The sequence below is a fragment of the Pelophylax lessonae genome, assembly GCF_965119305.1.
Source record: "Pelophylax lessonae genome assembly, chromosome: 11".
Taxonomy (NCBI): Eukaryota; Metazoa; Chordata; class Amphibia; order Anura; family Ranidae; genus Pelophylax; species Pelophylax lessonae.
The window spans coordinates 148,294,515-148,321,511 of NC_138778.1; the positions used below are offsets into that span (position 1 = coordinate 148,294,515).

A 26,997-nucleotide genomic window follows, 5' to 3' on the forward strand; every position below is an offset into this window, starting at 1 on the left:
AGGAATTCCTCAGACTGTATACAGGATTGCAATACATAAAACCGCCAGTAGAGTGTGCTAGATGATTTCTCAGGGCGAACGTGTGGCACAATGAGGGCGGAAGTGTTGTAATGTGAGGGGCGGAAGTGTAGCACAGTGAGGGCGGAAGATAAGGAAGAAGAAGGAGGTTCGGTGTGTGACAGCTGTTAGAAGTAGTGCAGCATCCTGGTGATCATGGCGGTGAACATTGTAGTGGAATATTGGTAAGATGAGGCTGGGCTTCCTGTGGCAGGCTTGGTGCAGGAAGGATGAGCCAGGAAATAATAATCATGCTGCTGCCATGTTGTATAATAGGCAGATGACAGTGATTTTCCTCTCATCACCTATATATATTATAAATATAACAATGACATGATGGGGAGTGGATCTTATACTGAGCACTGCTGATTTTACACACATTCACATCACTCCATGCACCCTGAAGGAGGTTATAATCTAATGATCTCTATCAAATACCCAGCCAATATGTTTGGACTAATACAAGTAATGTCCCCTGTGCTGCTGGGCTTTCTTCACATTGCATTTGATGCAGAACTGTATCTCCCCTTCTTATAGCAGCAGGGCCAGGACAAGGGATGGGCAGGAGGGATGGTTGCCCTTGGCTCAGTGGTTTATTGCAGGGATTGGGGGGCACCTTAACCCTAAGGGGGGGGGCGCAGTTTGGCATCCTTGCCCTGGGCGCTGGATGACCTTGTCCCGGTACTGTATAGCAGAGATCCTATTGCAGACTTTGTCCTTCATTAGTCCCATTGCCTGTGGCTGTATTCAGCACCCCCAATCTCTGACAACTTCACTGCATATCGTAGTCACTCATCGACCATAGAGCCCCGAGAGTGCAGATCATCCAACGATCGGGGAGTCTCTTTAGTGATTGGTTTTCCGTATTAACAGAGAAGATGTATTGAACTTTGAATGGGATGTTACTCACTGTTAAAGGAGTGGCTTAGAGTAGCCTTTCTCAACCTTTTTTAACATGGAAGTACCCTTGAAATAACATTCTGGTCTGAGGGAACCCCTACTAATAATTACTGTATATACAGCTGCTGGTGATGGTCAGTAGGAAGAGTGCTCCCCACATTGGTGGTGAGTAGGAGGAGTGCTCCCCACGTTGGTGGTGAGTATGAAGAGTGCTCCCCCACATTGGTGGTGAGTAGGAAGAGTTTCCCCCACATTGGTGGTGAGTAGGAAGAGTTTCCCCCACGTTGGTGGTGAGTAGGAAGAGTGCCCCCCACGTTGGTGGTGAGTAGGAAGAGTGCCCCCCACGTTGGTGGTGAGTAGGAAGAGTGCCCCCCACGTTGGTGGTGAGTAGGAAGAGTGCCCCCCACGTTGGTGGTGAGTAGGAAGAGTGCCCCCCACGTTGGTGGTGAGTAGGAAGAGTGCCCCCCACGTTGGTGGTGAGTAGGAAGAGTGCCCCCCACGTTGGTGGTGAGTAGGAAGAGTGCCCCCCACGTTGGTGGTGAGTAGGAGGAGTGCTCCCCACGTTGGTGGTCAGTGGGAAGAGTGCCCCCCACATTGGTGGTCAGTGGGAAAAATGCCCCCCACATTGGTGGTGAGTGGGAAGAGTGCCCCCCACATTGGTGGTCAGTGGGAAGGAGGAGGAGGACACACTGAAGGAGCTCTCTCTGAGAACCAGCCTTTTTCAAGCCTGGGCCTTGCCTGCTAGCTTGGCCCAGGAGCAATGCCTGGTCCTGGGGGAGGCCCTGGGAGGGATCCCCCTGATGACACGGGGCCTAGTGAGGAGGAAGTGGAGGACCTGTCTGTGGGTCCAGGCCCCGGTGAGAATGCGGATGTCTTCAGCCAGAAGATAATCAATCGTTTTAGGGCGATTGGAAGAGCTGAAGAAAAACTTAAAGATTTGAAGGTTGAACATAAATCCTTCAGAGCCAAGGACTGTCAGGCCTGGAGTAAAAATCGCACAGCCATGAAGCCTGAGTTACAGGATTTGGAAGATAAGGTAAAGAAACAATCTTTATTATTGGAAAAGTTGAAAGACAGAAGCGGAGTTTTTAAAGAAAAATTTGACAATGAGAGGCGATTTGCCAGCCAAGCATCAGCAAGTTCTGTGGATCAGCAGCCTCAGGTGAGGGATGACCCGGCTCCATCTGCCTCTGCACCTCTCCCCCCATGTCAGGCCTGGGAATCGCTAGCGGCAATCAGCCAGGGGGTTGAGAGGGAACATGGAGCCCTGACCTTCATCCAGCAGATGGAGTCCCCCCTGAGAGCAGACAAGTTTGCATTTACTGATGATCCATCAGAAGTCCCTGAAGATGGGCAGAGGAGATTCAAGCCAGCAAAAACCGTATTGGTGGAGAAATCCTAGTACATCATGCTGCCTTCCAGCATGTCTGCCCCACCTGCTGTAGTGGATGGTGTCCCAGGTGAGAAGGAGCTCTGCATACAGCTACTTATTGGAGATTCTGCTGTGAACAAACCCAGTGCAGACATGCAGGGAAAATCCCTGACAGAGGAGTCAGCAGATCATCAGAGGAATATGGATGGACCTGCATCTAACACCCCAGGCATGGATTTTGCTGCTCCTGATGAGACCAGTAGTCCCTCTGAAAGCAAAATGGCTGCAAGCTCCAAGGAGTCTGTTTCACCTTCACCAGAGCTCCCCAGTGTTTCAGGGCTGATTGACCAGCTGATTGCTGGTGGGGGAGGGAATCAGCATGGTGCTGCAATTGGAGTGGAAGCAGCCATGGAAGTTACCTGCAATGTTTTACCTGTTGCTGTGTTAGAACAGAATTCCATTTCCACAGCTGAAGACCCTGTCCTAGTGGAAGAGAAGATGACAGCTGAAACTCTTACCAGTGCAGCAGCAATTATGGATTCTGCTGTGAAGACGACAAATATCCCAGCAAGTATTAAAAATGACAATAATCATAAAGCAATGAATGTGGTGGGTGGTGGTGAAGGGGATATTATTGCTGGGGAAAATAAAAATGACATTTCTCCTCCTGCGATTGTACAGATCAATCCCGAATCTGTACAATCGTTATCTGTTAAGTGTGTGTCAGATGTTGCAAAACAAACTGGTGGATTTTCTGCTGCAAGGAATATAGGAAGCTATGCTTTAGTTTTGGGGAGTTGCACCAGGGTGGGTGGTGGTAATTCTGTAAATAGTCACAATTCAGGGAGGTTTGGTGGGGGGCTGGTTAGTGGGTATAGGAGGAGGAATGTGGTTCAGTTGAGGTGGGAGGGGTAGGGAACCCCGCCAGTAAGGGGGAGGGTGGCTGAGTTGATTTTGGAAATGGGGTTTAAAGCCTGTGATATTTTTGCTTTGATTTGCCCGGTGGAAAGTTATGAATTTGATTTGTCTTTTATAAAACCTGAAAGTTTGGGTCTCTTCTGGGAGAGATTTAGGAGGTGCAAGGGCCTTTAGTGGAGTGGTTTGGTGCCAAAGGTGATCTCAAGGCAGCCTTTGATAAAGTCGGTGACAATCTTGGTGCGTAATGAGTCCATACCAGAGGCTGATTTAATAGTATGGCTACGCCGATATGGCGAGGTCCTCACTCCACTGCGGAAGGTCCTTGATGACCATGGGATATGGACAGTGTCACTAAAATTGGGGGTGCTGGGCAATGTAGTTCAGCACCTTCCCTGCTCAGCCTTTCTGGGTAGGGATAGGCTGACCATTTTCTACCAAGGTCAGGCTAAGGTGTGTTATAAATGTGGGTATAAAGGCCACTTTGCATCGTCCTGCACCCACAAGAAGTTTTCACTGTGCCAGGATTGAGAATGCACCCAGATTCGGTGCAATTTGTGCCAGCAGCTGGGTCATCCATATAGCCAGTGCCCAGAGGCACTGCATAACTTGTCAGGATTGGAGACTGAGCTGCAGAGGCTTGATAAAGAAGATGAAGCAGCTGAAGTTAGGGAGGAAACTGTTGCTCCTCCTGTGTCTGTTGTTTTAGATTCTGTTTCCCCTGGTGATGTGGTCCCTGAGTCTGTCCTTCCTGTGGTTGTTCCTACATCTACTGTGCGTAGATCCTCCAGACTAGCGGAAGCTTCTGGGGGGGCGGGTATAGTGGATCTTCCCCCTTGGCCTACTCCACGTCTAGTCCCTGTCCCTCGGCAACGCAAACGTGGGCAGGAGAGTGCAGGGGTGCTGGATGGTGGTGGGGTCGATGGGGTTGAGGGAGGGGTGTCCATGTCCCATGTCTCACCCTCTGTTGTGGAGGACTCAGATGATGAGGGGTGGGAGAGGATAAGGAGAAAGAAAAGAGGAAGACCAGTAAAGCGGTCATTTCCTCCTTACAGCCAGGAGAGATTCCTCTTGGCAACACATTTTCTGTTTTTATCAGGGGAGGAGTTGGTGTCGGATTTATCTATTTCTTTATCATCTATGGATGAGGGGGAGTCACATAGTGTAAAGAGAGCTGTTTCGGGTGATGAGAGTGTGGTAGAGGTTAAGAAACGACTACCCCAATCATCCTGATGGCAGTTCCCGCTCTGATAAAGGTGGCGACTATTAATGGCGCCAGCATTAAATCTACAAGAGCTCGTGATATTGCCTTATTTTTGCTCAGTGAGTTTGATTCTGAGATTTTATTTTTGCAAGAGACCTGGCTCAATACTTTGGCCGATGTCCATCTAGCAAAAAGGGAGTGGAGATGCAGTCCCTCCTTTTGGTCTCTTCCGGCTGTGTCTTGCAGCGGAGTTGCGGTTCTTTTTAAAACCGATATGGTAACGTGCCGGCGGGTAATTGGGAGATGCATGGTCTTAGACGTCTCTGTTAGGGGGCAGGACCTGCGCCTGATCAATATCTATGGACCGCAGTCAAAATGAGACAGGAAATGCCTCCTCACAAGGATCAAGCTCTTCCTTTTTACATCCCAGCAGGTTGTCTTTGGAGGTGACTTTAACACCATAATTAGGCCTGAAGACATGAGAGGCTCCGTAGACAGGCTGGGTTACGATAGCGTTTTTCTTAGAGATATGGTTAGCCAAGCAGGCCTGGTAGATATGCAAATTAAGCATTGCGCTGGCAGCTAGGGATTCACGTTTCAGAGAAGGAATAGTCAGAGTAGGATAGATAGGTTTTTTTTTTTTAAAGGAGAACTCTGCTTTTTCGGCTCCTGAGTTGAGGGCGGTGGAGTTCTCTGACCACTGTATGCTGTCTGTGACTCTGAATGCCTCGGACACTCCACCCAGGGGAAGGGGTACCTGGAAACTGAATTCGGCTCTCCTGGAAGATGGATGTAGAGGTAAGACAATCCTTTGAGGATTTTTTTCAAGCACAGGTTTCTATTCTGGACTTTTGCAGCAGTAAGTCAGAGTGGTGGGAGCTTGTGAAACAAAGGGCGATTGGACTTTTCAAGGCCATAAGTAAGAAGAAGCAGCTTGGTATGTATATTGCCTACCAGCATTTGCGGAGGAAGCTTGATCGTCTTGTCTCGTATGGAGGAGATCCAGGGGAGATCTCTGAGGTAAAGCTTCTTCTTAGGTAGTGTCAATACGACCGGCATGCCTCCTTGGTTCTGGAGAGAGATTATGGGAAATATCACTCGCCTGATCCTTACCAAAACTGTAAGCAAGGCATAGCAGTTAAGACAGTCATAGGTCTGAGGGATAGTACGGGTTCCCTGGTGAAGTCTAGATCAGGGATCCTGGCGATCTTCAGGTCATATTACGCAGACCTTCTGGGAAAAAAGGACCTAAGTCGGGACAGGATGGAAAGCTTTCTGGATTCTACTCCAGGATTGGGAAATGGTACATTGCCTTTGATGGATTTGACAGAACCAATTTCAGCGGATGGGGTAGTTCATGCTATAGAGAAGCTGGCTACCAAAAAATCGCCTGGGCCAGATGGGTTGACAGCTGAATTTTACAAGTGTTTTAAGTCCATTCTGGCTCCCTTTTTAGCGGAGGTTTATAGCAGCTGTTTAGAAGAGGGTTCTCTCCCTCCCTCCATGAGGCAATCCGCTGTGATTCTTCTGTCAAAAGGTAAAGACCCCTCAATCACCCCGGGATGGGTGGATATTTTTCAATCTTGGTTTAGGCCTTTTCTGCGATGCTGGGAAGATTGCAGGCCAGTGAAAAGTCTGAGAGTTCGACATGGCAAGCTTCCGGCTTATGTTGCCCCATTGTCTGAAAATACTTAGGCAGTGGCAGGTGACAGTGGGGGATATCAAGTCCCTCCCCAGAAAGCTTCTAGAGAAGAGGATTTTGGGCTCTGCTTTCAGTGTGTCGCTAACCTTAGGTATTGCCGAGGCCCCGTAATGATGGAGGGGTTGCGTTTAATTAACTTGGGAAGAATCCCTTTGAAGTTTAGGGATCAAGCCTGGCTCGCTTTCCATGGAAGGCTCTATGTGAGAGGGAACCTGAAGCATCGCCCTGTGGATGATCAAGATTGTCCTAGAGCGGAGTGTGTTGGTAAAGTGGAGTCTATGGACCACTTTTTGCTCCAGTGTCCCTTTAATATAGAGGTGTATAAAAGGGTGGGGAGGGCTCTAGGCATCCCCTTTCTTTATCGCATGAGTTATGCGGAGTGGGTGTACGGGGCTGGGATTTTTGATTTGGATACACTTTTTCTAGTTAGTATAGTTGTCCGTTACTTCACGTGGAATGCACGGTGCCAGATTACCCTGCGAAAGAAAGTCCTCCCTGTTGAGGTTGGGGTGTACGATATTCTGGGTGAGGTTGGGAAGATTCGGGGTCTTGAGAAGGGCAGGGAGCCTCGAGCAGTCTGGATAAGGGTGTGGAGGAATATCAGACCTGCCTTTGGTTAACTGTCCATCTCTGGGTGAAAAGATTTTTTCCTATGCTATTTCTTTCATGTCCTTAGCTTTTGTTGGTTAATATCTTCTTTTTGAAGAAGGGCTGCATGCATAATGGGGGTGGTTTTGTTTCTTGACCTCGCAGGTTTGATGTCTGATGTGGTGGTGTGAGTCCTACTAAGATTATTTTTCCCGGTAAAGATATGTTCATGATGTGAGTTTTGTTTTTGCTGTAAAGGCAGTCTTTATTTGAGAGCAGAATTTGCTATGTATTTTTTTTTCCCTTTTCTGGTGGTCAGCGGGAAGAGTGCTCCCCCACATTGGTGGTCAGCGGGGAGAGTGCTCCCCCACATTGGTGGTCAGCGGGGAGAGTGCTCCCCCACATTGGTGGTCAGTGGGGAGAGTGCTCCCCCACATTGGCGGTCAGCGGGAAGAGCGCTCCCCCACATTGGCGGTCAGCGGGAAGAGCGCTCCCCCACATTGGCGGTCAGCGGGAAGAGCGCTCCCCCACATTGGCGGTCAGCAGGAAGAGCGCTCCCCCACATTGGCGGTCAGCAGGAAGAACCCTCCCATACAGATAATTCGGAGATCATTAGTGTCAGTGATTATCTATTTGAGGGGTAGAAATTCTCCATCGTATCAAGAAACCCCTGGCAACCTCTGGACTGGAGGAACCCTGGTTAAAAAGGCTGGGTTACAGGGTATGAGATGTCTTTTTCCTTTTATTATATTATTATTTTCATTGAAGTCCCTCCCTTTCTCTTTTTTTTTTTTTTTCATTTTCTCTCTCTTCCTTTACCTTCCTCTTCTTTTTCCATCTTCCCTTCTCTCTCCTCCATTCTATACACATTTTCCTTCCCCCCCCCCTACTCTCTCTTCTATCCACTCATTTTCCCTCCCTATACTTTTCTCCCTTCCCCCTCATCACCTTTGCCTTTCTCTCCTTTTCCATTTTCTCCCTTCTCCTCCCTCTCTCTTCTTTTCTCTCTTCTCACTCCTTCTTCTCTTGTTCTTTCCTTTCTTCCTTCCTCCTTTTCTCTTCTCCCTTCCTTCTTCCCTCCTTCTTTTTTCTCTTCTCCTACTGCCTTCCTCCCTACTTCTCCTTCCCCTCCTCCCATTTTTTTTCTCCCTTCTCCCCTCCTTCCCATCTTCAATTTTCCCTTCTCCTCCTTCCTTCCTTCCTTCCTTCCTTCTTCTTCTTTTCTCCCTTCTCCTTTCCTTCTTCTTTTCTCCTTTGTCTCCTACATTTCTTCTCCTCTTTTCTCCTCCTTCCTTTCTTTTCCCCTTATCTCCTTCCACTTCTTTTCCCATTTCTTTTCTCCCTTCTCCTTTTTTCTTCCCACTTCTCCTTCCCTTCGTCTTTCCTCCCTTCTCCTCCTTCCTTCCTTCTCCCCACTTCTTCTTTTCTCCTTTTCTTCCTTCTCCCCACTTCTTCTTTTCTCCTTTTCTTCCTTCTCCCCACTTCTTCTTTTCTCCTTTTCTTCCTTCTCCCCTCTTCTTCTTATCTTCTTATTTTCTCCCTTCTCCTCCTTCCTTCTCCTTCCCATCTTCTTTTTACCTTCTCCCTTCTTCTTACTCCATTTATTTTCTCCCTTCTCCCCTCCTTCCCATCTTTGTTTCTCCCTACTCCTCCCTGCTTCTTTCTCCCCTCATCGCTGTCATTCTTCTTTTCTCGCTTCTCTTTCTTCCTTCTCCGCTCTTCTCCCTTTTCTCCCTTCTCATTCATTTCTTCTACCTTTTTCTCCTTCCCATCTTCTTTTCTCCCTTCTTCACCTACATTCCTTCCTCTCTTTTCTCCCTCCTTCCTTCTCTCTTCTCTTCTTTTCCTTTCTTCTCCCCTTTTCTCATTCCCTTCTTTTCTCCCTTCCTCTCCCCTCTTCTTCCTTTTCTTTTCTCCTCATTAATTTCTTCTCCCCTTTTCTCCTTCTCTTCTTCTTTTCTCCCTCTTTCCTTCTACTCATTCCTTTCTTCTCCCATTTTCTTTTTCCCTTCTTCTGTTCTCACTTTTAAACATACCTTCCTTCCTCCTCCTCACCTTCTTATTTTCTCCCTTCTTCCTTTTCTTTTCTCTCTTCTTCACCTACCTTCCCTTCTTCTTTTCTCCTTTCTCCTCCTTCCTTCCTTCCTTCTCCTTCCCTTCTTCTTTTCTCCCTTCTCCTGCCTTCTCCCCTTTTCTTCCCCTAATTTGCAGGGATTTCCTCTTACTTCCTGTTTGGCTATAGGACAGGAAGTGAAGGGAAATCTTTGCAATGGGACACAGATGGCAAAAGAAAATCTGACAGGGGTTATAACCCTTCCTTACTGTATCCAAAATGGAAAGAAAAAAGGTTTTGCCTATAGTTCTACTTTAACCACTTGCCGCAAAATCTTGTACCTGTACGTCATTGGCTTCAAGTGATTGAACCGGGGTGATGCCTAGAGCTGCAGGCATCACCCCGGTACCGTTTTTAGAGCCATCAGTCGGTTTTCTTGTGATAACAATTGATGCGGCTAAGCAGCCACTCCATTGTTATCACAAGCAGCGGGACGGGACATCCCCCCCCCCCCCCACCGCATTCCACCACTTCATCCAGGTTCTCCCATCCGGCTGGCTCGCCAGAGACCCAAACAAAGCCGGAATCGGCTCTGATCGGGTCTCAGATCTAGTGACCCGGAAGCGATGTCATAACATCACTTCCGGTTACTGGAACCCTAAAGGTGCCAGATTTTTTAAAAATGTCAGTATTTTAAACAGCCGAACTTGTCATTTTTAATGCTTTTAAGTGCAGAGGAGGGGTTTGGAAACCCCAGATCCCCCCATAAAGAGTACCTGTCACTGCCTATTACTGTCACAAGGAATGTTTACATTCCTTGTGACATCAATAAAAGTGATCAGAAAATAAAGGGACAATGTAAAAAAAAAAAATATCCTTCCGTGCTCACACGCAAAAGCAAACGCATACGTAAGTCGAACCAGCATATGTGAACAATGTTCAAACCACACATGTGAGGTATTGCCGGGATCATGAGAATGAGAGGAATAATTCTAGTCCTAGACCTCCTCTGTAACTCTAAACAGGTAACCGTTACAAATTTTTAAAGCATCGCCTATGGAGATTTTTAAGTACTGTAGTTTGGCGCCATTCCACGAATGTGTGCAATTTTAAAGCATGACATGCTAGGTATCTATTTACTCGGCGTAATATCATCTTTCACATTATACAAAAAAAATTGGGCTAACCTTGCTGGTTTTTTTTTTTTAAATTCATTAACTACTTCTTGACCGGAAGGTTTTCCCCCTTAATGACCAGGCCATTTTTCCGCAATACGGCACTGAGTTACTTTAACTGACTAAGGCCCTTCTCCCCCTGATCACTCTAAGAAGAGTCCTGGTGGCTCCAAACTTCTTCCATTTACGGATGATGGAGGCCACTGTGCTCATTGGGATTCCAATCCCCAGATCTGTGCTTCCATACAATCCTGTCTCGGAGGTTTAACAGACAATTTCTTGGACTTCATGGCTTGGTTTGTGCTCTGACATGCACTGTTAACTGTGGGACCTTGTATAAACAGGTGTGTGCCTTTCCAAATCATGTCCAATCAACTGAATTTACCACAGGTGGACTCTAATCAAGTTGTAGAAACATCTCAAGGATGGTGGAAACAGGATGTACCTGAGCTCAATTTTCAGTCTCATGACAGGCTGTGAATACTTGCGTACATGGGATTTTATTTAATTTTTTTAAATAAATTTGCAAAGATTTTAAACAAACTTCTTTCACATTGTATATATGGGGTATTGTTTGTAGAATTTTGAGGAAAATAATGAATTTAATCCATTTTGGAATAAGGCCGTAACATAACAAAATGTGGAAAAAGTTGGGCGCTAGGAATACTTTCCGGATAGATTGTATGCATCACCAGCCTCTAGAACATCTCATAACACAATATTTATTTTTTTACATAAGATGCACGTACCCCCGGGGGTTTACACTTTTTCCAATTTATCCAGTTAAAATCAGTGAAAGTTGTGTGAAAATAGACCCCAACGTGTATGACCTTTAATTTAATCGGAGATGTCATTATTATTTTCATTCTAGTGAGCCATGTGGGTTTAAATCCCATTATGAGGAGCTGGCTAATGCAGTACGGGAGGAGTTCCCTAATGTGGCCATTGACTCCCGCCCTGGTGGAACAGGTGAGTATTACACCTCATGTTGCAAAATGTGACCCTTTATGTTGTAAGGGTGCTCCCGTGATCCCTGTTATTCTAAAGTGGTTTTATTTTCAGGAGCTTTTGAAATTGAAATAAATGGACAACGTGTTTTCTCCAAGCTGGCACTTGGTGGCTTCCCTCATGAAAAAGATGTAAGTTTTTTTTCTCAAATCTCTTTCCATTAAAAAAAAATATCTTCAAGTTGGCCTCAAAGTTACTTTTATTTTAAAACCAAAAAATTATTTTACTCTAAAGCTACATGATTGATACTGTATATTTCTAATATGTGAATGGGTATTTACAGAGGTGTAACTAGAACCTTTAGGATACGGAGCAAGAAACCATGAAGGACCCTTCAGACCCGGGGCTCTTCCCTTCAAGCCTGGGGCTCTTCCCACTGATCCTGGGGCCCTTTACTCTCATTGCGGGACCCTTTCACAAGTTCTGCAGTGGGCCCCCTTCCTGCCACCTTGAGGCCTCCCCACGGTGGTGGAATGTCAGGGCCCGGTGGCAAGTGTGACCTTTGCGATCCTAGAAGCTCACCCACTGGTGTCAGTAGTTTTTATTTTTTGGTATTTTAATTGTATTATTTTTTATCATTTTATTTTTTGCAATGTCACTGACTATGACTCTGTCCATTCAGAAAAGGAAGGAGCTGGTAAATTACATATTTACCGACCCCTTCCTGGTTCTCTATTGTGACACATCCCCTGCAGGAGCCGGCAGGAGAGGGAAGGGAGGAAGCCAGCAGCACAGTTGGGGGGTGGACCGGGGGAGCACACAAGGGCCATGAGACAGCAGAACACAAGTGAACTGGATAGGAGGAGTGGTGGGGGCAGCATACAGAGGAACCAATCTCCTCCATTTTCCTCCTGCAGCTACAGGAGGAAAAAGGATGACAGTGATTTCTCTATATGCTGCCCCCCCCATCCCAGGTGTACAGGGGAGCTGCACAGGCCCCCTGGAGCATGGGGCCCAGTTGCAATTGCGACCCCTGCAAACCCTGTATATACACCCCTGGGTATTTATTGTGGTGTGGAGTGAAAGCTGCATCCTCTCTTACATATTTACTACTGTCTGGGGTCCTAGTCCTGACAGCTGTGATTGGCCCAGCTAAGATTTTCAGTCAAGCTACCATTGTCTACAATAATTTGAGTTTGGTATCAAGTTAAACTGATTTCCAGGAAAAATCCCTTTCTTAAAGTACATTACAGGACACCGAAGAATGCATTCTTGGACTACTGGGTTATGCTCCACCTCCAGGTGACTGGACACAAACAGCTAAGTTTGACAGCGCCCAGCATAACCCCTCCCACTGCCAGCATTGCTTCAGATTCGTCCGCAAGCATTTTTTTCTTTTTAGTAACCAGAATGTTCCTTTATTGAAAACATTGGCATGGTACAGAGATCATCAGAAATAAAAAAGATTTACCCACCTTTAGGACCAGGCCATTTTTTGCTTTTTGGCACTGCATGACTTTGACTATTGCGTGGTCATGCAACACTGTATACAAATGAAATTTATATCATTTTTTTCCCCCCACAAATAGAGCTTTCTTTTGGTGGTATTTAATCACCACTGGTTTATTTTTTATTTTTTGCAGCATAAACGTAAGAAGACCATACATTTTGAAAAAAGGCCCATAAAAAAACTAAACTTCATAAATGTAGGCGAATATGTATTCTGCTGCATATGTTTGGTAAAAAAAAATCCCAATAAGCGTATATTGATTGGTTTGCACAAAAGTGATAGCATCTACAAATTATGGTAAATAAAACTGGAATTTTAATATTCATTTTTTTTTTCCTACTAGTAATGGCTGCGATCAAAGATTTATAGCAGCACTGCGATAGTATGGCTGGCAATCTGCAACTGACATTTTGTGGGAACTAATGTAGTGATCAGTACTAAAAATGTGCACTGTCACTGTACTTATGATACTGGCTGAGAAGGGGTGAACATCTAGGGAGATCAAAGGGTTAAATGTGTGCCTAACCAGTGTTTGTGTGTACTGTGAACTGCTTTTACCAAGGGATGTTCTGGGTTTTTTTCCCTACTTTGCAGGGAAACAAAAACTAGCACACTGACAGGACAGAGCTCTGTCCTGTCTTCCTCCTTTTGCTGATCAGCAGGTGACAGCGGTCATCCACTGGCAGGCACCCACCCGCTGATCGGCTTGTGCTGTGACTAATTGCAACACAACCGATGCTCCCCCCTACCCTGAAAAGCAGAATCAGGTATATATACTTGATTCTGCGCAGCCAGCCTGTGCTTTAGCAGTAAAACTACAGTGTGCGGTTTTCCATATTGAAACCAATATTTGTGAATGTCATGGTGTCAGACAGTTACTGAATGGGTGAAGTTACTAAGAGGTAACTTGGAAGCTGAGCAGCTCCCCCCAGCGGTGCTGGAACTAATGGACCAGATGGCTCAAGCTCTGGTGTTCATGTGTGATCCATCTCTGGATGCGGCTCCCCTAGTGGCCAGAGTGTCGGCAGTGGGGATTGCGATTAGATGCATGGTTTGGTTAAAAAGCTTGTCTGCGGACCAGGGTTCCAAAAAGGCTTTTGACGGATCTTCCCTTTATGGGGGAGAGGTTGTTTGGATCATCTCTGGAGTTGATCAAAGGCCTTACGGGTGGGAAGAATACTCATCTCCCTGTGGGAAGAATACTCATCTCCCTCAATCTTCTAAGGGCAAGGCGCCACATCATAGACTGCTCATAAGCGGCTTTTTCGTGCCTCCGGGTCACAAGAAAAAGGAAAGCCGTTCAGGTCTGGGAATTCCAAGAAGCCGTGGTCAGGTAAATCAAAGACCGGCCAGTCCCGATCTGCATGAAGGGGCGCCCTCATCCGCTTCTGGGTTGGGGGGACGTCTTTGCTTCTTTCTGGAACCTTGGACTTCCTTGATTCAGGACAGATGGGTTCACGAACTGATCCAATCGGGGTACAAGATTAAATTCCGGTCTCGTCCATCGGACAGGTTCTTCCTGACCAACCTGCGCCCATCTCCAGACCGTTTAAGGAATCTATGGGAGGCAGTGCAGGATCTGCTGTCGCAAGCGATGATTGTGCCAGTTCCCTCTCGTGAATGCTTTCAAGGGTTTTATTCAAACCGGTTTACTGTGCCCAGAAAGGAGGGCAAAGTGCGTCCAATTCTGGATCTCAAGGCTCTGAACCGCTTTGTGCAGGTACAGAGGTTTCACATGGAATCCATGCAAACCGTAGTGGCGTCACTATACCAGGGAGACTTTTTGGCCTCCATAGATATCATGGACGCATATCTGCACATCCCTATCTATGCTGGTCACCAGCGGTTTCTACGCTTTGCCGTAGTAGAACAACATTATCAATTTGTGGCGTTACCCTTTGGTCTTGCCTCCACTCCCAGGGTGTTTACCAAAGTACTGGCCCCAGGGTTGGCATTGTTGCGGTACTCAGGTATCTGGATGATATCCTATTGAGAGCAGACTCTCATTCAGACCTGATGGACAACCTGGCGATCACTGTCTGCTCCCTGCAGGAGTTCGGGTGGAACATCATTTCAAGAAATCCGCCCTGATACCTTCCTTGAGACTGGATTATCTGGGCCTGACTGGATTCAGCCCTGGTGAGGATCTTTCTTATCCCGGACAAGTTGCAGGGGGCAATCCGGTTGTTGTTGGCAAACAATCTATCCTCATGCGAACTTGCATGTGGGCCTTTCGTCTGATGGTATCAACCTTCGAGGAGGTTCCGTTTGCTCAGTTCCATACCAGACCTTTTGAAAAGAGAGATTCTTGTCAAGTGGAACAAGGATCCAAAGTCTTTAGACACTTTAATTCGATTGAGCCACAACACAAGATCTGCTCTTTTATGGTGGCTTCATTCTCCAGCACTATGCCAGGGCAAGTCCTTCCTCCCATTGTTTTGGACGGTGGTAACCACGGACGCCAGCCAGTCGGGCTGGGTACTAGGGAAGTTTTGTGCCCAGGGAACCTGGACAGTAGAAGAGTCCAAACTACTGATAAATATTTTGGCGCTCAGAGCAATAAAGCTTTGTCTGAGCCAATGGACAACTCGTCTGCAAGATTGTTCTGTTCGGATTCAATTGGACAATGCCACGGCTGTGGCTTACATCAATCACCAGAGGGGCACCAAGAGTGTCTTGGCGGCCAGGGAGGTGGCCGAAATTTTGGCCTGGGCGGAACAGTTTGTCCCAGCCCTATCTGCTGTGCAAATCCCAGGTGTGGAGAACTGGCAAGCGGATTAACTGAGTTGTCAGGTATTGGATCAAGGGGAATGGTCCCTACACCTGGAGGTGTTCCATCTCCTGTGTCAGGTGGGGGATACCCGAGGTCGATCTGTTTGCTTCTCGCCTCAACAAGGTGGTGCAGAGGTTCATAGCCAGATCTTGAGATCCTCTGGCCGATGCCACAGACGCACTGGTGGCTCCTTGTGGTCGGTATTGGCTGATTTATGCCTTTCCTCTGCTGAAACTTCTGCCAAGGCTTCTAAACAGGATAGAAGTGGAAGGGATTCTGGTTTCTCCAGACTGGCCTTGCCTGTCGTTGTACGCAGACCTAGTAAGGTTTGTTGCCAATGCTCCTTTGAGACTTCCTCTCAGGAAAGAATTGCTGTCTCAAGGTCCGATCTTCCATCCTGCTGTACAGTCGCTGGCTTTAATGGCATAACTGTTGAAAGCCAGGTGTTGAGGGATAGAGGTCTTTCTGACTCTGTGATTCCTATGCTATTGAAGGCTAGGAAGTCGACTTCCAGGAAGATAAGTCGGGTCCATAAATATTGGGACATCAACACAATTATAATAATTTTGGCTCTATCCACCACCACAATGGATTTAAAATGAAACAAACAAGGTGTGCTTTAACTGCAGACTTTCAGCTTTAATTTGAGGGTATTTACATCCAAATCAGGTGAAAGTTGTAGGAATTACAACAGTTTGTATATGTGCCTCCCACTTTTTAAGGGACCAAAAGTAATGGGGCAATTGGCTGCTCAGCTGTTCCATGGCCAGGTGTGTTATTCCCTCATTATCCCATTTACAAGGCGCAGATAAAAGGTCCAGAGTTCATTTCAAGTGTGCTATTTTCATTTGGAATCTGTTGCTGTCAACTCTCAATAGGAGATCCAAAGAGCTGTCACTATCAGTGAAGCAAGCCATCATTAGGCTGAAAAAACAAAACAAACCCATCAGAGAGATAGCAAAAACATTAGGTGTGGCCAAATCAACTGTTTGGAACATCCTTAAAAAGAAAGAACTCACCGGTGCGCTCAGCAACACCAAAGGACCCGGAAGACAACAGAAAACAACTGTGGTGGATGACCGAAGAATTCTTTCCCTGGTGCAGAAAAAACCCTTCAACAGTTGGCCAGATCAAGAACACTCTTCAGGAGGTAGGTGTATATGCGTCATGCTCCTTGTAAATGGGATAATGAGGGAATAACAAACACCTGGCCATGGAACAGCTGAGCAGTCAATTGTCCCATTACTTTTGGTCCCTTAAAAAGTGGGAGGGCACATATACAAACAGTTGTAATTCCTACACCGTTCACCTGATTTGGATGTAAATATCCTCAAATTAAAGCTGAAAGTTTGCAGTTAAAGCACATCTTATTTGTTTCATTTCAAATCCATTGTGGTGGTGTATAGAACCAAAAAGATTAGAATTGTGTTGATGTCCCAATATTTATGGACCTGACTGTTTATCATTGTGCGAATCACTAAGGGGGCACCCTTGCTTGTTTTCGGTTGCTTTGTTTGGCCTTTCTGCAGAAAGGATTTGAACAGTGGTTCGCTTTGGGCACTGTTAAAGGCCAAATGTCGGCCTTGGCTATATAGTTTCAACGCCCGTTAGCTATGCATGCTTTGATTCGTACCTACCTTCAGGGAGTGCACCATATAGCTCCTCCGAGGCGGTCCCCGCTACTTCCGTGGGACTTAAAGCCTCCTTTTAAGGACATTCGGGAGATTCCTCTGCTTTCATTGTCTCAGAAGGTTGCCTTTTTAGTAGCCATCATTTCTGCCCGCAGAGTGTCTGAATTGGCGGTGTTTTCCTGCCGTTCACCTTATCTGGTAGTCCACAGAGATAAAGTGGTACTCCGACCAAATCCATATTTTCTCCCTAAGGTGGTTTCTGATTTTCATTTGAATGAAGACATTGTGCTGCCTTCCCTCTGTCCCAAGCATTCTAAGGAAATTGCTTTGCATTCTTTTGGATGTGGTTTGGGCGATCAGGGCTCACCTGGCGGCTACTGAGTCTTTCAGAAAATCAGATCCTCTTTTTGTTCTTACTGAGGGACCTTGTAAAGGAATGGCTGCATCTGCTGCAAATTTTTTCATGTTTGTTCAAGCTTATTCGCTGAAGGGTCAGGTTCCTCCTTGCCCAGTTAAGGTGCATTCTACTATTCTACTAGAGCGCTGAGTGCCTCTTGGGCTTTTCGCTATCAGGCGTCAGTGATGCAAGTTTGTAAGGCGGCACCTTGGTCGTATGTGCATACGTTCACAAAATTCTACAAAGTTGTTGTGTTGGTATGTTCGGATGCCTCTTTTGGCTGCAAGGTTTGCAGGCTGTTGTTTAAAGAATCTTTTTTTTTTTTTTTGAGGGTGTATGTTTTTGCTAGGTGAGCTCCATATTACCTGGTTGGCGAAGTTTAGCCTTTTGGGGAGTTACGTTCTTTTTTGCGTGGTTTTCCCACCCCTCATGAAAATACTGCTTTGGGACATCCCAATGGTCTAAAGAAGATATGGAGTTGCGTCTGTCAATGAACGATAGAGAAAAGGATTTTACGGTAAGTACAAAAATCCAGTTTTTTCTCTTTCATTCATTGACTGACACAGCTCCTGATCTTCTTAACCATTGGGACGTCCCAAAGCAGTGTTAAACATGAGGTATGGGAACAGCGAAAAAGAAAATGCCCATTCTTAACTTTAGCCAATTAGATAAACAGGAGCTCAACCAAAACAACTGGAACCTACCTGAATAAAACAATACATCCTCAAAGAGGACCAGGTCCTCAAAACAGCAGCCTGCAAAACCTTGCAGCCAAAAGAAGCATCTGCAGATGCCAACACATCCACTTTATAGAACTTTGTGAAAGTGTGCACCGACAACCAGGTGGCTGCCTTGAAAACCTGCGTCACTGACGCCTGATAATGGAAGGCACTGAGCGTCTGAGTAGAATGCGCCTTGACAGGGAAAGGAGGAACCTGACTCTTGATGGAATAGGCCTGAACCACCGCCTGTCTGATCCATCTGGAACTGTTCGTAGAGGAAGCGGACAACCCTTGTCGAGGCCCATCCGTGAGCACAAAGAGTGCATCTGATTTCCTAAAAGACTCCGTAGCTGCCAGGTACACCCTATTTGCCCGGACCACATCCAGGGCATGCAAAGCAATTTCCTTCTGAAGTTTTGGCCGGAGACACAGGGAAGGCAACGCAGTGTCTTCACTCAAATTAAAATCGGAGACAACCTTTGGAAGGAACGACAGACAGGGGTGAAGAACCACCTACAGCCACCAAAAAGGCCACCTTCTGGGACAGCGTAAGCAGGGGAATCTCCCGAAGATTCTAAAAAGGAAGCTTCTTTAGGACAGTGCACCAAATTGAGGTCCCACGGAGAGAACGGAAACCGCACTGGATGAGCCAAGTGCCGAACTCCCTGAGGAAAAGTCCACACCTGAGAGTGTGTGGTCAAGGGCCGTTGAAAGAAGATCACCAAGGCTGACACCTGGCCCTTTGTAGTACTCAAAGCCAGCTTCTGCTCAACCCGTTGAAGTAAGGCCGAGCCACCGAAAAAAAAGCAAGTATGAACCCCAAGAGACTCACACCAGGCGATGTACGTCTTCCACATACGATGGTAGATCTTCCTAGAAGTAGACTTCCTAGCTTTTAACAGCGCTGGAATCACCGACTCAGACAAACCTCTATCCTTCAGCACCTGGTGTTCAACAGCCAAGCTGTCAAAGCCAGCAACTGTAAAGCATGATGGAAGATTGGTCCTTGGGACAGCAGATCCCCCCCCCCCCCCCCCCCCCGAGAGGAAGCTTCCAAGGAACGTCGGTGACCAGCCACACCAGATCGGCGTACCAAGCCCTACGAGGCCAGTCCGGGGCCACGAAGATGACTGGAATCCCTTCTGCCTCAATCCTGTGTAGAAGTCTTGGCAGAAGCTTGAAAGGAGGGAAGGCGTAAATCAGACGATTCTGACCCCACGGGGCCACCAGCGCGTCTGTGGTGTCCGCCAGAGGATCCCGTGACCGAGCCACAAACCTCTGCACCTTTCTGTTGAGCTGAGATGGCAACAGATCCACCTTGGGAATGCCCCACCAGAAACACAACTGTTGAAACACCTCCGGATGAAGGGACCACCCCCCTTGGTCCAACGCCTACCGACTGAGGTAATGGGCCTGACAGTTTTCCACCCCGGGAAGTGTGCAGAGAGGACTGGAACAAAACTTTCTGCCCACCTTAGAAAGCCACCAGGACACTTCTTGTGCCCCCCTGGTGATTGACATAAGCCACAGCGGTGGCATTGGCTGATTGAATGCACACTCGACTTCCCTGAACATGATCTGTCCAATGTTCCAGGCACAGTCTGACTGCTCACAATTCCAGGACTCGGTTAAGGGCGAGTCCAGAGTCAAACCCACACCCAGATAGTCCAGCTCTGTGGACAGAACCAGAGCAGACTTCTGAAAATTCAGAATCCAGCCAAATTCCCTCAGTTCGTATGGTGATCTTCAGGTTTTCCACCAGAGCAGTAGGAGACTCTGCTTGCAGAAGGAGGTCGTCCAAGTAGCCCAGTACCACGATCCCCCCGTTGTCGTACTAATGCTAGCACCGGGGCTAACACTTTTTTGAAGACCCGAGGAGCAGTGGCGAGACCAAAGAGTAATGCCACAAACTGATAATGCTCCTCTCCCACGGCAAAGCAGAGGAATCGCTGGTGACCGTTGCATGTTGGAATGTGACGGTAAGTGTCCTTGATGGCGATAGAGGCAACAAAATCATCCTAATGCAGGTATGCCATCACCGTGCGAATAGACTCAATTCTGAACTTCTGTACCCGTACAAAGCAGTTCAGCGCCTTGAGGTCCAGAATCGGACGCGCCTTGCCTTCCTTCCTGGGAACTGTAAACAGGTTTGAGTAAAACCCCTGAAAACGTTCCGATGTCCTAACCAGGACAATCACCCCTTGAAGTAATAGGTCTTGCACCGTCCCAAAAAAACCCTGTAAGCGGTCCAAGGACAGGCACAAGTTGGAAGGAAAGAACCTTTCCTGAGGGTAAGAACGAAGCTCTATCTTGTAGCCGGACCGTATGAGTTTGTGGACCCACTTGTGTTGTACCAGGGAAGTCCATGGGTCCGGAAACCAGCGAAGACGTCTCCCCCACCCCCGATATGGGTAAGGACGCACCTTCATGCTGAAGGAGCCTTGTCTGTGGGTCTGGAGAAGCCCGCTTTCGACTTGCCAGACCAAGTTCGCTTAGATCCACCACAGGAGGCCCTGAAAGGCTTTGATCCCTTGTCAGTCGCCCCCTGAGGGACTAAAAAACTTCTTATGAGCCGAGAAGGATGGCCCACTTTTACGACGAGGGTCCTTACCCTTACCAGCCTGCAGAAGAAAGGTACTCTTTCCCCCTGGGAGACCCTTAATGATGTCATCCAGGGTAGTTCCAAACAGGCGATCTCCTCGAAAGGGTAGATGAAATAAGGCCTTTTTAGAAGTCTGGTCCGCCAAACAAATATGCTGAAGGACCACTGCTGAAACAGACAGCCTAGCAACTAGGGGAGCCACATCCAAAGAGGCATCACAGATAAACTGCAGCCCTGGACCAACTGGTCCGCCAGCTCAGCAAAGGCAGGGGGGAGCTGCTCTTCCCTCCAGGTCACGGCGTAGAAGCTTAGCCCACTCGGTCAGAGTTTGCAACACCAGTGCAATGGTAAATACTAGCCTAAGTGGCAAGCCAGCCACAGTGTACATATTGTGGGCCACAGCCTTCGCCTTCCTGTCAGCCAGGTCCTTAAAGGCCGGGGACTCTTCAACCTGAATCATGGTTGCCTTGTTCAATCTGGAGACTGGAGGGTCCACCACCAGTGGATCAGTCCACTTTTTCAGAGGGGACTCCTCATAGGGGTACCGCATAGCAAATTGCTTAGGGACTACAAAGGGAACATTTTGGTCATTCCCACTCTTCAGCGACAAATTCTGTCAAAATAGGAAGGGAAACACCTTTGCCACTCTGGATGGCTTGGGAGTGCCAAAGGGAACCAACACTTCCGTTGCAGCTTCAGCTGCGTCCTCCTTCTTTAAGGTCTCACACACCGATACAATTAGTGCATCCACCAGCACCTTTTTGTGCATGGCTACAGGAGTGGAGGAATCATCCTCACTATCTGAGAACTCAGGGCAGTGACCCACGTCTGCGACGGCTGAATCAGATTCAGGATCTAAGGAGACAGATGAGGCAGGGAGCGCTTTATGCTAGCCCTTCGCCCAAAAACCACCTCCACCCGGGACACAAAGGACTCCAGGACTGCCGTCAGTGCAACAATGGATGGTTGGGACCCAGAGGGCTCCGCAGCCTCTGAAAGGGGATAAGCTTGTAAAAATGTGCTCCAAGGACTCCATGAGTCAATAGGGGGACCCACAAAAAAGGTGTAAAACACACTGCTAAGGGACACACCCCCCGGTCGCCAGTAACAGAGTACCTAATCAATCCTCAGCAGAGTAGGAGAGGACTCCACCAGACTCGTCACCCAGCAGAAACAGGCACCTGCAGCCACCAGGAGACACTGTACGTGCGGCGATCAGGAAGTGAAAAGATCCAGGAGTCAGCACCAGGGGATGAGGAGGGGCTCCCACCGCCGAAATTGCCGCCACTATTTTCACTCGCAAACCAGCGCAAAATGGCCACCGGACTACACAATCATGGCCACCGTGCATTGAGCACACAGGCTACAAGAAAATGGCGGCACCACGAGGCTCCCAGGAGGGATCCCTATGCCTCATAAAATGGCACAGACAGGAAGGGGGGGGGGGCCTCCACCAGAGCAGATTCCCCACCCTCATCGCCAGCACAGCATCCTTCCCCCACCGCAGGAGGTGGACCAGGCCACCCCACAGCCTCAGCGAAGTGGGGGGGCAAGATGGCCTATAGGGACTACCAGACTGATGAGGGGGGTGCCTAACGGGAACCCAGGGGTCTGACCATCCCCATGGAGGGGTCCACGTCCACCCCATACCAGGAACCAGACGGGCACCGCTCCAGACAGAAACTTCTCTACAACGAAATGGGGGGCTGTTGGCCAGGAGGAACGCTGCAGCTCGGGCCGAAACCTGGTCGTATGCAACCTCGCGAAGAGTTTAGCACGCAGACCAGCCCCCGTCCGGTGGGGCTATGTCACGGCCAACCTAGCGTGGAGCTTAGGTCTGTACGCGCTCGCTGGCCAGACTGGGGTGACCACTGGATCTAGATTATCCAGCCCGTTGCCCAGTCCGGCAGTGGATTGTAGATCTCAGGAAAAAAAACAGGAGAAAAATATCTAAAAAGAAAAAATTGCCACGATCAGAGATCCCAGCTAGGAACTAGGTCCTTACTCCTGCCTAGGCAGAAAAAAACAGACCTAAAGCAGAGAGGGAGTATACCCCCGGGGACAGCCCATAGGCATAGCCAGACTTTTTTTTCTGCCTAGTGTCCTACTCCTGTAGGTGGCAGTATAACTCAATGGTTAAGAAGATCAGGAGCTGTGTCCATCAATGAACGAAAGAGTATTTTTTAGGTAAGTCAAATATCTTGTTTTCTTAGTTGTACATCATGGGACACAGGAGAGATATTTCTTAGACTATTAGGTCATCTAAAAGCAATTGCATAACGGGTGGGCAATGGTAATTATAAGTACGGCTGAATATAGAAGCAGAAGAACCTTACAGACCTGGGAAAACAAAGCCTCATGTTGAAAAGTTCACTAAGCACCAACCTTCCGTTGGAGTGGGCTTGTGGAAGAAAGGAAGAAGCCTTACCATTCAAGACTTATACCTAAGTAAGGATTGGTCAAATCCTCCACCTAGCAAGTGTAAATTTACAGGCAGCATGTCTTTTTGGAGCCTTCAGGCAACATTAAAAAAAAAAAAAAAAAAAAAAAAAAAAGGTACCAGATTGATGAATCGGGGCCGTGGCTAATGATGGGCTCAGGCGTGTTCGGATCATACCCGCCAGGAAGCGGTCACCACACACCGCAATCATAGGCAGTGTGTGTATTTTTCTTCTCCTTTTGTATTCTTGCAGAGATTGCTTCTAGCTCTTTTACACTGCTGCTGATCCATGGAACAGTCTAGCCACCTCATTAGAATTTTTTCAAACTATGGCCCTCCAGTTGTTCAGGAACTACAATTCTCATCCTGCCCAGTCATGTCTGTGAATTTCAGTTTTACAATGCCTCATGGGATGTGTAGTTCCACAACAGCTGGAGAACAGTTGAGGATCCCTGATTTAGAGGCATTACCTTGAGACTTTAACCCAGAGGCTCCATCCAGAACCGAATCACACCTATAGTACAAAACCCTGTAATATACCAATAAGGCCAGTTGCGCCGTGTTTCAGATTGTGCGCCAAGGCTCCTACCCTAGTGTTGGTGTATGTGCAGCTGCGGGCCAGGAAATGCCTCACTGCCTACGATTGATGGTGTGCAGTGATGGCTTCCTAGTGGGTATGATCGGAACACGCTTGAGCCTAGCCATGGCTGCTGGGAAGCAATCTCTTTGGGAAATTTTGGAGCCAGACAAAAGGAAGGCAACACTAGTTTACTAAAACTGGAGAGTGCAAAATCTGGTGCAGCTGTGCATGGTAGCCAATCATCTTCTAATTTCAGCTTGTTCAATTAAGCTTTGACAAAAAATAATAAAACTGGAAACTGGTTTCTATGCAGAGCTGCACCAGATTTTTGCACTCTCCAGTTTGAGTAAATCAACCCCTATGTCTTGAATTAAACGCCAAGACCACCTTAAGCATTAAGAGGTTTCCTGGTCTCAAAACAACTTTGTCCTTGTGAAGAATAGGCAAAGGTTCCATACAAGACAAAGCCACAAGCTCAGACACTCTCCTAATCTAGGCGATAGCCATGAGAAAGGCAACTTTGTGTACGGGACAGAAGTATCCTGAATGGGTGGTCTCTTAAGGATAGACCACAGCAGATTTAGGCCACATGGACTTAGTGAGTAGTGTACTGGTGGGTTAGTGGGAGCCACCCCTTGCACAAAGGCTCTGACTAAGGAGTGGGAAATTGGTGGACTCTGAACGAGCACAACCAAAGCAGAAACCTGACCTTTTAGGCCTCATTCACGTGAGGGGTTAAGGCCTATAAAGCATGAATGATGTGTTTGATCACACAACTGGAGATATGCGCAGGCTGCCTAAATTGAGTCCATTCAGCAACTGCTTCTCTAAGGTTGACAGGAATGCAAGGGGGTCAGTGCTTGGCCCAGCCTCCAATGCACACAGGCTTTCAGTCCTTCAGCAAAGTGGGAATCGGAGTGCAAGACCCCTGTCTCTTGGAACCTGGACTTCCAAAGCCAAGCCAGAGACTGTGAAGCAGGAAACATTGAGAGCTTGAGAATGTCCGATAGGAGTCAGGCTATATCCAAGTACTATGCTCTTCAGGGCCAGTTCAGTGCAATGAGAACAGTAATGCCTTCCCTCTCTATTCCCTGAAGCAGACAAGGCAGGAGCTGGAGAGGGGGGAATGCATATATCAACTTGAACGGATTTCTCAGATCAACTTGGGTATCTGCCCTGAAGGCCTTGAGGATACCATAAAGAAGTTTGTCATTTAACTGGACTTGTTCTGGGATGGTGAAGATGTTTCAGTTTGCCCAAGCCACTTCAGTTCTAATGAGACATCTTGATGGCTTCCGTATTCTGTATGTCCTTCAGACATATTGGCAATTATTATGGGGTGTATAGACTAAAAGTGGTACAGGATGATTAAACAAAAAGAAAATCACCTATGCTTCTCATTAGAACTGAAGCAGTGGCTTGGATGGAGCGATAAAACATCATCATTACAGAACAAGTCCACATAAACTGCTACTACATACAGTGGCCAGAAAAAAGTATGTGAACCCTTGAAATTACCTGGTTTTCTTCAGCAATTTGCCATAAAATGTGGTGAGTTTAGCAAAATCACAAATTTAAAGTGGAGTTCCACCCATTTTTAATAACTTGGATTACATAGATGTATGTAATCCCCTTTAAAACTAGTTTTACCAATGGAAACTTTTTTTTTTGCTAGGAAATACCTTATTTTCTTTATTCATGCTCTCCTCACTTCCGGGTCCGGCCGCCGATCATGTCATTCGGCGATTCGCAGGGGGTGCTGGGATGTATCTCATGGGATGAAATCTCGCATTATTACACAGGAGTCCTGAGCTGTACTGTATGCATTGAATTGAGTCAGTGCTCCGCCCCGCCTCCTCTCAGTGAGGATATAATGCTTTCAGTCCTCGCTCACTGAGAGGAGGCGGGGCAGAGCACGGCCTCAATTCAATGCATACAGTACAGCTCAGGACTCCTGTGTAATAATGCGAGATTTCATCCCATGAGATACATCCCAGCACCCCCTGCGAATCGCCGAATGACGTAATTGGCGGCCGGACCCGGAAGTGAGGAGAGGATGAATAAAGCAGAAAATAAGGTATTTCCTAGCAACAAAAAAAAAAAAAAGTTTCCATTGGTAAAAGTAGTTTTAAAGGGGATTACATACATCTAAGGTTACTAAACTGGGTGGAACTCCACTTTAAGCAGTGTATCTCTCCTCACAGTACAGAGAGGCAGCAGTGGGAGCCATTAGCTCCTGCTGCTGTCAATCGAATCCTGTAATAAGGGAGCAGGGGCCAAGCCGGCTTGTGTCTATGGACACAGGCAGCGTAGCTATGGATCAAGCCCTTTGCTGTGCCACAATAGGAAGCAGCTGTATTTCTCACAATAGTAACCTTGTGGATACCTTGTCTTGTTATGATTATGGAAGGATATGTAATGCAGCATTGTAGGCAGAGGCGTGTGTGTGTGTGTATGTGTATATATATATATATATATATATATATATATATTAGTATATTTTAGCAAACGCCATGTGCCTGCAAAGGTTGATGCCTGGCCTCTTTACAGGTCTTGGTTCTAAGGAAGTTATGCTTTTATAAACAACATAATCGTTTGTAAGACATTCATTTTAGAAATTAAAATGTCACAGTGTACAACATGTAACGTTCTTTCTTCTGTAGTTGATGGAGGCAATTGGGAAAGCAAGCAGAGGAGAACCTGTGGAGGAAATCACTAACAGCAGAGCACCCTGCATCATCTTGTAACATTGACTCCAGCCCTGCGTCCAGCCTTATGACATCATGTCACTTATTTTTTTTTTCTCTGGAGGACTAGAATTTTTTTTTTTTTTTTTTACTACTTATTCCTGAGATGTACAATGTCTGACAGTATGGCAGTGTACAATGTCTGACAGTATGGCAGTGTAAAGAGCTGATGTATCTGATAGTGACTGCCTATTGATTGTTCATGGGTGCATCAGGCTCCTCGTAATCTAAAGCAGAACTAAAACTAAACCCATTGAATTAACTCTTTACTGCGTCAAATGGCTGGTGTCATAACTGATCACATGTGCCGCACTATGGCAGTTGCAGATCAAACAGAGGCTAAAATGGGAGCTTAAGTGGAGTTCCACCCATTTTAGTCACTTTAGATGTATGTAATCCCCTTTCAAGCGACTTTTACCAATGGAAAGTGTAACGGACCGTTTCAGCAGACAAGGGGTTAAAATCCCTTTAGGCGATATGCCCCTTTCTGAGAGACAGGCACAGCTACTGCAGAACATCAAACTCCCGAACTGGATACAAAATAGCACTCCAACCTGGAACCTCACGAATAGCTGCAAGCAGACGAACAGGAAAAGCATACATCAGCTTACACTCCTAGCAATCAGTCTCCAACAGCATGCAGTGAATCCCCCCAAGAACGAGACAAAGCTCCGAGTTGAG

At 47.1% G+C, this 26,997-nt stretch overlaps 1 protein-coding gene across 1 annotated transcript; it reads left to right on the forward strand.

The window, feature by feature from the left end:
- The first annotated feature begins 118 nt into the window (after nt 1–118).
- On the forward strand, nt 119–26,331 carry MIEN1 (migration and invasion enhancer 1). Its single transcript, XM_082271864.1, has 4 exons — nt 119–242; nt 10,838–10,935; nt 11,029–11,105; nt 26,233–26,331. Exons 1-4 carry the CDS (start codon nt 214–216, stop codon nt 26,314–26,316), a joined length of 288 nt encoding a protein of 95 aa, XP_082127990.1. The 5' UTR covers nt 119–213; the 3' UTR covers nt 26,317–26,331.
- Nucleotides 26,332–26,997: the final 666 nt, after the last annotated feature.